At 42.4% G+C, this 14,796-nt stretch overlaps 1 protein-coding gene across 2 annotated transcripts in view; it reads left to right on the top strand.

The window, feature by feature from the left end:
• The window catches only part of P4HA3 (prolyl 4-hydroxylase subunit alpha 3), a 37,742-nt gene continuing 22,946 nt past the window's right edge, over positions 1-14,796 (top strand). For both annotated transcript variants that reach the window (XM_023209411.1, XM_023209410.1), the window contains exons 1-4: positions 1-255; positions 7,270-7,412; positions 9,035-9,258; positions 13,641-13,790. In XM_023209411.1, the coding sequence (XP_023065179.1) occupies positions 56-255; positions 7,270-7,412; positions 9,035-9,258; positions 13,641-13,790 (717 nt within the window). In that variant the 5' untranslated portion in view covers positions 1-55. The remainder of the gene's footprint in view (positions 256-7,269; positions 7,413-9,034; positions 9,259-13,640; positions 13,791-14,796) is intronic.

Genomic DNA, 14,796 nt, shown 5'->3' with positions numbered 1-14,796 from the left:
AGAGCGGCTGGCGCCGCGAGGCCAGGACTGTCTGAGAAGTGCGCTAGCGCTGGCGATGGGTCCAGGGGCGCGGCTGGCGGCGCTGCTGGCGGTGCTGGCGCTCGGGACAGGAGACCCAGAAAGGGCTGCGGCGCGGGGCGACACGTTCTCGGCGCTGACCAGTGTGGCGCGCGCCCTGGGGCCCGAACGCCGGCTGCTGGGGCTGCTGAGGCGGTACCTGCGCGGGGAGGAGGCGCGGCTGCGGGACCTGACTAGGTGAGGGCACGGCGAGTGGGAGCGACCGAGGGGCCTCAGTGGGAGACACTGTGCAGCAGCGTGGGGTGACTCAGGTTGAGTGTGACCCCAGGCTCATTGTCATGCTGCGTGGGACCCCAGACCCACTGTCGCACCGTGCGACTGAGACATTGTGGCGTGGGATGGGGAGTGGCTCTGAGGGCCAGTGTGACCCCCAGACCCATTGTCACACTGTGTGGGACCCCGACACTCCGTGACATGAGGTGTTGGCGAGGGTTGGGTCACACTGTGTGGGACTGCAGACTCCATAACACACACGGTGGCACCCCCTCATATCCAGCGTCACACAGTGAAGTTGAGACACTGTGGAAGAGCGGGGTGGGGTGACTCTAGGACCTCACAATGTGCTGTGCGAAGCTGTGTGATCCCCAGGCCCTGTGTCACACTGACACAGACTCAGTGGACGATGCTGTGACAGAGACACTGTGAGAGTGAGATGGAGAGAATATGGTGACGCTTTAGCTATGCAGGTATTGACCTTTCAAGGGGCGATCGTGAAACACCGCATGACCTAGTGAGCTGATGTTTAGTGTTAGGAGTCAGATGACAGTCTTTCACCATATGTGAGATTTACATGTCATTGGCACTGGATGGGCACGATGCTGTGGATATCATACTCTGCATGTGAGTGATGCTGAGTAACTGTACAGGCCGCTATATGAATAATGCTTCAGTTCATTAATTCATAGAACACATATTTTTGAGTGCCTACTAAGAGCCAGGCAGTGTTCCAGGTAGTGGGGATAAAATGGTGAACAAGAGCCAACTCTGCCCTCAAGGAGTTCGGGTCTGTAGCACCATGACTGTGAATCAGAGATGTCCACTGCCCTCTATGTCTTCAGTTCTTCCTTCTCCTTACACATGTAGAAGCTCTCTAAATACTAAATAAATGATAACTGAGATGTTATATGTGTGTCAACATATTTGATATCAAAAAAGCACTGTGAAAAAACATACTTGATGCAGAAGATACTAAGTATAGCACACAGCAGCGGATGCTCAGCTGATATTGTTTTGATATACAATCAACAAACTCTAGTGCTACACACTGTGGCATAAAAGATTGTTAGACTTGGGATGCTGAGGCACCATAGTCACGTATCAACTTTGGCAGTGTCCAACTGAGAAAAATGAAAGATAAATGATTGTATATGATACCATCTGTATGAATATGTGCTGCGCCTTCTCTGCTTGGGACATCAAGAAACCTACAACACTGACAGAGTGGTTATGACCACGTCACTATTTGGATATATTAATATTGTACTTATATCACGAGACGACCTTCTCATTGAGCTAAGACGGCACAATGCACTGCTTTTAAAACTTTGCGTGAGTGTATGTGATAGTAATACTGATTCTGGGGTGACATGAGAAGAAGGTATATGGAATGGGGAGTGACTCTGAGGTCCAGTGTGACCCCCAAACCCATTGTCACCCTGTGCAAAACTTTGAGACCCCATGACTGTGAGAGAGAGCTATGTAGAAGAAAAGCATTTTGTGGGTGGAAAGTATTTGTGAGAGATCTGGTTAATAGTGACTGAATGAGCTAATTTGGTGCTTGTCCTTAAGTATGTGGCTTGCATATAAACAGCTTGAAATAGTGTGACAATGTACAATATAAGTATGTATTAATTTTAACAATAAATGAAGATCATTTCAATAATTATTGTCACTTTTTGGTATAGCATAGTTGTCTAGTATTCTATGGGTCCATGCCGACTGAGCCAAATGTTTTCTTTTTGTTCATAGCCCAGAGTCATTGGAGTCCAAGCTTATTGGTGGAAATAGGAAAGACTTTTTTCTGCTTGATTTCAGAGCCCAGCATGCTCCCTGCTACCCATGCTTGTTTTCATACCAGTAATCTCTTTCTTTGGGTAGCTCAGATGGAGACGGGAATCGGGGGTCAGAATCCCTGTGCTGGTCTTTCAGGTTACATTCTCAGAAGAGAGCACTCAAAGCATTTTGGCCAAAGCAGCTGGCCAACCCTACTCCGCCATGCTGGTCTCTTTCACTGTCTTTCCACCATTATCATTGCCACAACTTTGTCGCAGCAGGAGGTCTCATACAAACCGTATTTCATTTGATTCTCTCTCACACACAGTGCTTTGAAATAGATTTGTATTATACTGTTAACTGTTGAGAAATCAGTTAAAACCCAGGAAAACTAAAGTCTAATTGCTTATTCAAGATTGTATTAATAAATCTAACAGGTAGCAAATCCAGGACTAGGACACAGTTGTTTTGACTGTTTATCCAACTTTTTTCCTATTATGCTATGTTATCCCTACCACTTCTTTTATCTGTTATACCAAGACATAGACCAAGCCCCTAACTAACTGAGGTTTTACTAGTGGCCACAGTACATGGTGGTTAATGGTAAATTCAGGAGTTTAACAGACCTCTATTTGAATCATTGGCTCTGATCTGGGACAAGTTACTTTACCTCTTTGAGCTTTAGTTTCCTAATCTTTAAAATGATGATAAAAATAGTACCTATCACCATAGGGTTGTTGAAGGATTAAGAGTACCATGTAAAAGTATTTATCATTGTGCCTGGCATGTAACAATTGCTGGACAAATGCTAAGCCTTTATGCTTATTATTTTATTTTATTTTAAAACCAACTAGTGAAACTAGGCCCCACTTTTGGCTCTAAGGATTAGCTAGGATTGTGACAGCCTAGATAAAAAACAAATCAGAAAAGTTCCCAATTATTTTCTCAGGTGACTTATGAACATTTAATTTTGTAGTTTAGTTTGATATTTTGAAGACTGGCATTCTGTCATTCTCTTCTCTAGTGACTGCTCTAAAACCCAGTGAAATGTTTGCTTTTTAAGAGACAGGGTCTTGCTCTGTCACCCAGGCTAGAGTGCAGCAGCTCTATCATAGCTTGCTGTAGCCTCAAACCTGTGGCTCAAGTGATCCTCCTGCCTGAGCCTACCAAGTAACTAGGACTACGGGTGCGCACCACCACGCGCACCATGCCTGGCTAGGGTTTTTTTGTTTTTGTTTTTGTTTGATTTGGTTTGGTTTGGTAGAGACGGGGTCTTACTTTCTTGCCCAGACTGGTCTTGAACTCCTGGCCTGAAGTGATTGATCCTCCCTCCTCGTACTCCCAAAGTGTTGGGATTGCAAGCATGAGCTACCGCGCCCAGCCTTTATGTTTGCTTTTTAAAACAAGGATTTTGGCAGTTCTTGCTAATTTTTCTATACTCCCAATCTGGTGATTTTATGTAACTTGAGAGGCTGTTTCCAAGGCTCGGTTGAGATAGAAAAATGCAAGATTCTTGAGGTTGGAATTACTCCCTACTCCAAGTTAATGAATAAAAATTATACTTGTTATAGTATATATGGTTATATGCCAGTATGGTACATATACTAGTTATGTATATAAAGAGAGTTTACGCTAGCTTTTGTTGTTGCTGTTTTTGTAATTTAAAACACCACCAAGAGTGAAAGAGAAGTGTCAGCAGCAATTTTTTTCTGTGCTAAGGATTAAGCATTAAGAATGTCCCAGAAGAACTGAGGCAAAACCATTTCTGAATTCCAAAGGCAAAACATATTGAAGTGAAATAGCCCATGTATTGTGGTTGGATAACCTGCCCAGGCTATGTTTAATGCAGGGATTGGGTTGCAAATTTTATGTGCAGATTCTTGAAGGAAAGGATCTGATTTTCCATTCTCAGCAGTATTTGTCAAAGCAAAAAGACATTTAGGAAACCCTGAGGTTTGAATTCAGCATCCAGTAACTCAGTTTCCAGACTCTGGAAACCGCTGTGTGCTCAGAGGCTGGGCTAGGGCCAACTTTTGGATTCTAAGCCAACCTCAGTTATCAGTTGAGAGATATTTTTCTTTGTGTGACAGGAAAGTGGCATATCTAAACACTGGACTGAATTGATGTGCTGCAATAGAGATCAAACCCTGACCTAAACAAATCAACCCCAAAATGCAAGGAGGGGTGCTAAGAAAACAAGGAAGTAGATAGCACATTTGATTTGATGCATGACTTGGGGCAAATATTCGCCTCTCTGCTTTACCATTTTACCTTTGTGCCTCAGTTTCCTCTGATTCCTGTTAAACATTAGTCCTCAAGCTAATGAGGAATCTGTGTATTCAGTTGTGGAAGGGGTGATCAGAAGAAATAACAGAATGTGCATGCTGAAAAGATCCATAGAAATCTTCTGGCCTAGACCAGTTCTTTCATTTTATGGATCAGGAAACTGAGTGATAGTTGGAGGCTGGGTCAGAATAACTCTCTTCCCCCAGCTCCTTCCTATCCAGCTGTCTTATAAAATCACTGCCCTCTCAGCCTCAGTTGTTCCTGGACACCTACTCTTTAAGCTGGACTCAAGCCCAAGTCTCCGCTTGTTAAGTTTTTTCATCTAGCAGTGGAATATCTTTCCCTAAGTAGTTCCATGTGGAGCCAAAGCAGGAAACAATGGGTAGTAAAGATCCCACACCCTGGAGGCTGGTTTCATTTCAAAACCCTAGAGCTTCAGCTCACAGACTGCCTTGTCTTTGGGATCAGAGACACCCTGGGACTTGACAGGCTTCCCATTTCCCACTGGGAGACCCAGGTCCAGATTCTTGTTCCTTAGTTTATGTTGAATTGAACATTCGGCTCCTTGGAAGCCTCAAGACTGTCGTCTTCTATTTCAGGCTTCATTTCATAGTTAAGGACCTCACTCTTTAGAAATCCTCAGATTGGACTCTGCTGCAAGGGGTTGAAATCCTACCACCCTACCACTTCCTCTATTTTTCACTTTCATCTCTGTCTCCTCGCAGAAGTTCCCCACTCTTGCCAAAGGACTCATAGTCTCCTGTGTGCTTGCACACGTTCATTTTTTTTCACTTTGCACAAACTCTTTTTTCTTCTACTTCCATTCTTGTTATACTGTTTTTGAAGTTTATAATTTTAAAATGAGGGGGAAAACTCTTGGAGAGCAGGAATAGTACCCTTAGTGTGTCCTGTTATAGATAATAAATTTCAGTAATATAAATTCCATTGGTGTTTTAGAAATGGAATTAACCATAGTATACCAGCATCTTTTGCCTATGTGAACACTGTTGAAGGACACTGGAGAAGGGAAATTAACTAGAAAGATGATCACTTCAGGCCCTATCATTTCTGCCCTTTTCTGCAATTGTTGCCAAGCTAGAAAGGTTGAACGTGTGCTGGACAATCCCACCTCTTATTCCGCTTTACAGTCATCACCACTTCCTAAACTCCTTCCTTGAACCCAGTCCATTCTCCGTCGCTGTCGTGGTTCAGACTCTCCTTGTCTTGTGCTTGCAGTTTTGAAGTGGCCTCCTCCCCACCCTCTCTCACATTTATATATGTGAACAAGTCATAGTTTTAACAGTACCACTCTCACTTCAAGCCTTCTGTAACCTGCTCTGGCCGAATTAATCATCCCCTCTCTGTCTTCCCCACCAAGCCTTGTTCTTAAATCTGGTATTGCATCTGTAATGTAATTATTTGTATATTCCTTACTCACTAAATTGTGGATCCTTGAGACCAAGATTATTTCCTTATTCAGAATTTTGTCCTTAGCTCCTAGGAGAGTATTCTTCATTCATTCTTTCATAGAAATATGTATTGAATTTAGGTATAGAGTGATGAGAAAAAAAGTTATTTTCTTATCCATGAAATCCTTGAGTATTGGACCCCATCTTGCCTTTGCATCCTTAGAATCTAGCATGGAGTCTGACATCTAGCAAATAACTAGTGTAGATTGACTTACTACAAATATATCTCAAGCCTCTGTGGCTTTGTACACTAATGGTTCCTGTTGGCTTGAAAAATACTCTTCTTCTCTTCTTTGTTCTCTTCTTTGTCCTTAAGAAACCATATAGCATAATCAGCTGAGAACTCAGGTTTCGGAGTTAGTCAGACTTAGGTTCCATTCTGGCTTTGCCCTTTACTAACAGTGTGGCTTTGTTTCTGTTTCCTCTCCGTGGAATGGGTAAAATTAAATCTACACTAAGGGTAGGTCCGAAGGTGGGGGGCGATTAAATGAGACAATCTATTTACAGCGTTCAACAGGCCAATACATGGTAGGAGCTCAGTAAGTCATAGCTTTCAGTATTTTAACAAATCCTTTCAGATTCAGATCAAATGCCATCTCTTCTTGGAAGCCTTTCCTTCCCCCTTCTAACTCCCACCTGGGTGAGCTGCCCTGCCTGCACAGCTGCAGCATTATATGCTCACTTCTCTCATAGCAGAGATGTCCCCAACCCCTGGGCCAGGGACCGGTACCAGTCCATGACCTGTTAGGAGGCAGACCCCCCAGCAGGAGGTGAGTGGTGGGCAAGGGAGCATTACTGCTTGAGCTCCGCCTCCTGTCAGATCAGCGGCGGCATTAGATTCTGATAGGAGCGTGAATCTTATTGTGAACTGCACATGCAAGGGATCTAGGTTGCGTGCTCCTTATAAGAATCTAACTGATACCTGACGATCTGAGGTGGAACAGTTTCATCCCAAAACCATCCCCCAATGCCCCTGGTCTGTGGAAAAAATTGTTTTCCATGAAACTCATCCCTGGTGCCAAAAAGGTTGGGGACCACTATATAGCACACATCACAGTGGTTATAATTAATTCAGTAGTGTTTTTGAGTTTCTACCAGATACTAAGTATTGCATATACAGTGATGACAGGAGAAAAAGACTTTGTGATCCCTTTGAGAGCTGGACCCTGTCTTGCCTTTATATCTCTAGCATGGTGCCTGATATACAGTAATTGATTAATATAGACTGACTCATTCAATGAACAAAAGAGCAGACCTACTTTTGTTGTATCTATAGTTTTCCTATTCTTTGTGCTTGCATGGCTTTTTGGTTGGACTATTATGTGAATCTCAAGAGGTTCAGCATGTCAATGTTAGCTACTCTTAATGTACGCACACCATGCCAGCCTTCCCTAGGTGTAGTGGTCATATCAGGAGGTGAGATCATTCTACTCCTTTCTTTCAGATTCTATGACAAGGTACTTTCTTTGCATGAGGATTCAACAACCCCTGTGGCTAACCCTCTGCTTGCATTTACTCTCATCAAACGCCTACAGTCTGACTGGAGGAATGTGGTACATAGTCTGGAGGCCAGTGAGAACATCCGAGGTAATGAGGAGGAGGGCTGGAGGGTAAGAGAGAAGATTCTATCTCCTGACTGGTGGTAAGGAGAGAGATTCTGTTGGGATGTGATTTCAAAGGGTAATGGAGTAGGTGGGTATTACTTAATATCCTTAGCTCTAGCTAGCCCAAAGAATTAGCCCCCCTTGCTAATCGGTTTATATGATTATACATTATACATTATTCAATCCTGTGACGAAGTACAAGATAAATCCTTCCATTTATATATGTATAGAAAATAACCGTCTTCTAGTAGTTTCTGTTTCATTAAATTGTCACTACAGTGTCATCTATAGCAAGATCACTTTCCCAATTTATTCTGCTTTGTGCTTTAAGAAGTTTGTTGACGGCCAGGCACGGTAGCTCACACCTGTAATCCAGCACTTTGGGAGGCTGAGGTGGGCTGATCACTTGAGGTCAGGAGTTCCAGACCAGCCTAACCAACATGGTGAAACCCCGTCTCTATTAAAAATACAAAAATTACCAGGATGTGGTGGGATTACATGCCTGTAATCCCAGCTACTCGGGAGCTGAGGCAGGAGAATTGCTTGAACCCGGGAGGCAGAGGTTGCAGTGAGCCAAGATCGCACCACTGCACTCCAGCCTGGGGCGACAGAGTGAGACTTTGTCTCACAAAAAGAAAAAAAAGTGTTGACTTTTGCGCTGGGCGCAGTGGCTCATGCCTGTAATCCCAGCACTTTGGGAGGCTAAGATTGCTTGAGCTCATGAGTTCGAGACTAGTCTGGGCAATATAGCGAAACTTATTAAAAATACAAAAATTAGCCAGGCATGGTGGCACATGCCTGTAGACTTGGGAAGCTGAGGCACAAGAATCGCTTGAACCCAGAAGGTGGAGGTTGCAGAGAGCTGAGATTGAGATTACACCACTGCACTCTAGCCTGGGTGACTGAGCAAGACCCTGTCTCAAAAAAAAAAAGAAGTTTGTTGATTTTGGGAAAGGTAACAGTGAGAAGAGCCTGGGTGCGGTTGCTCATGCCAATAATCTCAACACTTTAGGAGCCTAAGTTGGAAAGATCACTTGAGGCCAGGAGTTTGAGACCAGCTTGGGCAACATAGCAAGACCCTGTCTCTACAAAAAAATGTATTTAAATTAGATGGATGTGATGGCGTGTGCCTGAAGTCCTGCCTACTCAGAAGGCAGAGGTGAGAGGCTCACCTGAATCCAGGAATTCAAGCATGAGCTATGATCATGCCACTGTGCTCCAGCCTAGGCAGCAGAACAAGATCTTATTTCTATTAAAAGAAAGAAAGAAAAGAGAAGAGAAGAGAAAAAAAAGAAAAGGAAAGAAAAAGAAAAAGAAGAGTTGTTTCCCTAAAGAGCAAGACTTCTGGAAACATACAGGATAGGACAATATAATGAAGCTGTGTGCCTTAGTTTTTATTCCTCATTCACTCATTCTGAATGTTCCTCATTCAGAATTGCATTAAGCATCCACCCTGTGCCAGGAACTGTGCTTGCCTCTGGGAACACAAAGACAAATCCAACTTGATCTCGTTAAATATTTGAACAGGTGGTCATGCCTTGCATGTGTTAAATGCCCAACTCCTGTTTCTTGAATGGCAGGTTGATGTTTTTACTACTTTTACAGCTCTGAAGGATGGCTATGAGAAGGTGGAGCAAGACCTTCCAGCCTTTGAGGACCTTGAGGGAGCAGCAAGGGCCCTGATGCGGCTGCAGGACGTGTACATGCTCAATGTGAAAGGCCTGGCCCGAGGTGTCTTTCAGAGAGTCACTGGCTCTGCCATCACTGACCTGTACAGCCCCAAACGGCTCTTTTCTCTCACAGGGGATGACTGCTTCCAAGTCGGCAAGGTAACAATATTCGAGAGAGGGCCAGTTGCTTGGCTCTGGTTTCTTATGGATGAAATAACTGTGTCCCGATTGCTTTTACTTCTTTTTAATATTTACAGTAAACTTGGAAATTTGATATTTCCATTTTCAGAGAAAGGAAACAAGATTCAGAGAGGGTAAATAACTTGCCCTAGATTATGCAATTTTAAGTGCAGAACTAAAGCTTAAACCCAGTCTTGACTCCAAATCTCAGGCCCTTTCCATAGTAATAAAGGTGTTTATATGCTTAGGACACTCTTGAGATTGAAAGGGGTGTTATTAATTATGCTAGAACAACAGACATGAACTGGGAAAAATGGTCCTTTGGTCACCCTAACTATAGCACCTGGCCAGTGCATGAACCCTTGGGTAGAAAGGAAAATCAGGGGATCAGGGACACAAGGTTGGGGAAAAGGATAAGAGACGGTGATAGAAAGGTAGGATCATGGAAACAGCCTTCTGAGACTTTCTGGAATCCAATGCAACATTTCCTAAGCATTTAGAAATACAAAAATTAAATTAGTGTCCAAAATCTAAAGCCATTCGCTTTAACATTACTTAAGGAAATAGACTTCAGAAACACCACCCCCCGTCTGAGGTCTTTAACCGATCTTTGATTATAAGTTGTAATCACACTTGAGATCATTTTGTAATATACTCTTTGCCAGCCTTTGCCATAAAAAGCAATGGAGCAAATCCATTTTAACTTTGAAAGTGTTTATTGCAGTAAGGTGTATTTTTCCTGACACCTACAGTATTTGTCAACAGATCTGGGAGTGGGTCTCATGTGTCCTGATTCCAAATTTTGGGAGTCAGTCTTCCAAATTAAGGCAGAGTGGGCTGCTTGAGTCTCTCTACTTACCGTTTTCTCTTTTCTGGGATCCTGAGCGGAATCAGAGCTCAATCATCACGTTCATGGCTGATTTAAATTTAAGCCAGGTAAATAGTTTGATGTATGGTACTAACATATGCTTCATTAGTGAGGCCTTTCTGAAAGTAAAGCCGTATGTTGAAAATTTAGTAAGTCACTTCCTGGAAGTCTTACTGGCAATCTTTCTTTCTATATTTATTTACTTATTTTGAGAGAGAAAACTTTTCAAATATAAGAAAAGGACATAAAATAATATAGCAAGCAATTATATCTATTATTGTAATGAATATATGTTCAAATTTTGCTATATTTGTTTCATTTTTAAAAATATATATTTAAAAAAAAAACATGTTACATACAGCTAAAACCCCACTCATCCTCCTTATCACTCACCCCACCCCTTCTGCTCCACCCTTGCCCAGGTAGCCGTGATCCTGAACTATATAGTATATGCCCTTCTGAGTCCAGCTTCTTTCACTCAGCACATTATATCTGTGGAATTCATCCATATTGTATCATTTGTTAGTAGTTGATTTCTTTTTATTGCTGGGTAGTATTCCATTCTATGAATATGCCACAAACTGTTGATCCAGTCTCCTGTTGACAGATTCTTGGATTGCTTCCAGTTTGGGCTACTGTGAATAAAGCTACTGTTAACCTCCTTTTATGTCCTTCTATGGACATTTATTCTCATTTCTCTTGGATGAATACCTGGGAGTGGTATTGCCGAGTCGCAGAATAAGCTTCAATAATTATCAACATGTGGCCAAATTTGTTTCATCTATACTTCCCCAATCCCTTCCTCTACGGATTATGAAGTTTCTAGTTTATGAAATTCTTTTTTTTTCTTAGGGTTTCGCTCTGCCATCCAAGTAAGTACAGTGACACAATCATGGCTCGCTGCAGCCTTGATCAAGTGATCCTCCCACCTAGGGGGGCTCAAGTGATCCTCCCACCTCAGCCTCCCAAGTAGCCAGGACTGCAGGTGTGCCCAACCATATCCAGCTACTTTTTAAATAAGAGTCTCACTGTGTTGCCCAGGATGGTCTTGAACTCCTGACCTCAAGTGATCCTCCTGCCTCAGCCTCTCAAAGTGCTGGGATTACAGGCATAAATCACTGCAACCAGCCTATCTTCTGAAATTCTTAATTGTCTAATTCCATCATCATGCTATTGTGTCTGTTGACTCTTGCTCATGATGGATTATTTCCTGATATAGTTTGTCATGTTTGGGAGCTTATTTTCAGCAGGACATTTTCCCCCTAAGAGAATCCATGTGCCTAGAGTCGTGGGAATATCCCTCCAGAGAGTTTTGGGTGCTCTTCTTCCAGAAACTCTGGTGCTCTCACTGGCCTTAGATCCATTTTTATATTCATTTATCGACATAGGAGTTCCTTAACCATATGAATATTGCAGATTCAAACCCTATACTCACAAGAAGTAGAGGCTCAAAATTGAGAATATTCTTACACAGAGCTAGACAGAAACAAACAAATCTTGTCTCATTAAGGCAGCAGGCAAATTTTTTCTGGTCTACCTTTTCTCCTAAGGTGTAGTTTTTTATAGAATCCAATTTCATGCAGGTGTCTTAGTTCCAGTTCCTGGGCTTGGGGCAGGTCTAAAAACAGCTCATCTTCTATCCTCATATGGGCATTATAACCCAAGGTTACTGAACACCAAGGTTACTATGATTAGCACCCACCCCCATCCTAAGGAACGTCAGCATCTGCTCATAAGCTTATGGTTTGGGCTTTTAGTCCTTTTTTGTTTCTGGTAGCTGATATTTTCTGTTTTTTTATTTCTTGAAAATATATAATGCAACACTTTTTATAGTTTATTCAAAGTGTCTGAATTTGTGTTCAGAAGGATTCCAGTTATTTCAGTCTACCATATTGCTGGGACTTGAAGTTATTCATGGAAATCTTAATTAAACAAGTTAACTTGTCGTGAAAAGTTCAGTCATTTTTAGCATTTTTTAGCTCAATCTTTTTACAAATAGGACTTGAGGTGCAGAAAAATGAAACAACAGGTTAATGGCAGACTTGAAGGAAAAATGATTTATTATTTAGGCTGCAGAACTGCAATATCTCTAAGATTTTTCTCTGTCAGGAAGTTACACCCTAATTAGATCATTTTGTAAGAGTTCTTCCTAGTCTGTAACTTTACAATTCCATGTTGTCTCCAGTATCAACTTCCAGGAAATTCCACTTGCAGCTCTGGTATTCTAGTTAACTGTAAACTATGAGGAGACAGGAGCTATGTCTGGTACATGTTGCCATGTTGCTGGCATTCCAGCATTTAATACAGAACAGATCCATTGAGCTTCCATAGTATTCCATGTCTGCCTTCGTTATGGTGTCTAATGCATTGTGTTACAATTATTGGCTTACTCACGGGCCCCCTCTTGATTTAAGCTCTTACAGGACAGGGCCACCAGGCACATAGGAAATACTTACTATTGAATAAATGAATGAATATTGAATAATTGATTTATGAATGAATAATGAATATTGAATAATTGAAAAATGAATGAATATTGAATAAATGAATGAATGAATGAATGTAATCCATTCTTCACATTGCTACCAGCAATATCTTCCTAAAAATATGATATTCAAGACTGTAATTTGCTTAGCCCATGCTGCTGTTTCAAGTTTACTTTTTGTTTCTCTTCACCCTAGCTACAGCCACGATGGACTACTTGAACACATTCTTGCTTTAGATTTCTGTTTCTGCCATTCCCTCATCTTAAAATGCTTTTCTGCCGGGCGCGGTGGCTCAAGCCTGTAATCCCAGCACTTTGGGAGGCCGAGACGGGCGGATCACGAGGTCAGGAGATCGAGACCATCCTGGCTAACACAGTGAAACCCTGTCTCTACTAAAAAATACAAAAAAAAAAAAACTAGCTGGACGAGGTGGCGGGCGCCTATAGTCCCAGCCACTCGGGAGGCTGAGGCAGGAGAATGGCGTGAACCCGGGAGGCGGAGTTTGCAGCGAGCCGAGATCCAGCCATTGCACTCCAGCCTGGACAACAGAGCGAGACTCCGCCTCAAAAAAAAAAAAAAAATGCTTTTCTTCCCAGTCTCTGCTCACCGAAATCCTTTTCCTTCTTCAAGGAAGGCCTGTCTCAGATGCTACCTCCTGCATGAAGCTTTCTGAGATTCCCAAGTCTCCTCCCTTCTCTGTGCCACCACAGGATAGTATGCATTTTCCTTGGAGCACTCATGACATTCTGTCCCAAATTAAAGTTAGTTGAGGTTATGTTCTCTTTTCCTTCAGATTATAAATTCCTCAAGCATAAGAACCCTTATGTCTCCTCTCCACCTAATACAATGCATTGTATATAGTAGATGCTTAATAAATTGAATTAAAATCAGTTTGAAATTAAAACCTGCCTTCTTGGATTCCAAAGGTCCTCTTATTCTTTGAATTGTCATTTTCTTTTTCTACCTGTGGAATAAGGCTTTAGCGATGGTACTTGTGTTCTGTGTAGGTGGCCTATGACATGGGGGATTATTACCATGCCATTCCATGGCTGGAGGAGGCTGTCAGTCTCTTCCGAGGATCTTATGGAGAGTGGAAGACAGAGGATGAGGCAAGTCTAGAAGATGCCTTGGATCACTTGGCCTTTGCCTATTTCCAGGTAAGGCAATAAGTGAAGCTCACTTGCTTTTATTTTACTAAGTGAAATCCTTTATAGCTGCTTTACAATTTCTAAGCATTTTCACATCTTCATCTGTTTCATCTTCCCAATAGGACCAAATGTGAGTCAAGCAAGGAAGTTATTTTATCATTTCCACATATCACATGTGAGGAAACTGAGTCTCCAAAAGACTCTTAACTTGTCACAAAGCTTATAGATCTAGGATTAGACTATTAGTCCAGTGCTCTTTCCAATGCATTGACTACTTTACAATCATTATTTCCCATGTAGGAGGCAGTTTGTCACCTGTAGCAGCAGCTGCTTTATTCCCAAATGGTTAGTGGGTTCACAGTAAATGTAGATCACTCTTTTGTGCTCTCAGCAACTCATAATTCATCACAGATATTACCCATGATATTGCCGTGGACAAAGAAGTTTGATTATGAGCTTTTCCCATCTGCAGTTGAGTCCAACTGTAATGTGACTCGTGTCTAGTTACAGAGCTGGAATCACTGTTCTGTAGTACTAGCCACAGCGCCTCCTCCAGGTGTTGTTTTTCCATGGCACTGTTGATCTACTTACTCCCTGGTGTGCCTTATGTAGAAGTTCATTTCCCTAAATAAAGCAGCTGCCAATAAACAAAACTAACCAATAACTGGGTAAGGTATAGCTTTTGTATAGCTAACCCCATTTCCCACCCGAGTTGTACAGTCTTCAAGGGTAGGCTGCAAAAATCTCCATGGAACCAGTTCCCTAGAGTTTCCAAAACTAGTAAACCATTTCTGCTCCCTACCTTTTTTTTTCTTTCCCCCTTTTCTTGAGAAAAGGGAGGAGGATGCAGGTGGTCCAAACCCATGTGCTGCTGCCCAAACAGATTTACTTTCAGTGCAGCAAACAGTCCTGTTCCTTTCATGGAAGTTCCTGGTGAATGGATCTTTGTTGTAAAACTGTGTCTGTGTTGGCCGGGTACGGTGGCTCACGCCTGTAATCCCAGCACTTTGGGAGG

This window comes from Piliocolobus tephrosceles, chromosome 13, assembly GCF_002776525.5.
Source record: "Piliocolobus tephrosceles isolate RC106 chromosome 13, ASM277652v3, whole genome shotgun sequence".
Classification (NCBI taxonomy): Eukaryota; Metazoa; Chordata; class Mammalia; order Primates; family Cercopithecidae; genus Piliocolobus; species Piliocolobus tephrosceles.
Note: the sequence above shows the minus strand (reverse complement) of the source record. Positions and strands in the feature narration are given on the sequence as shown.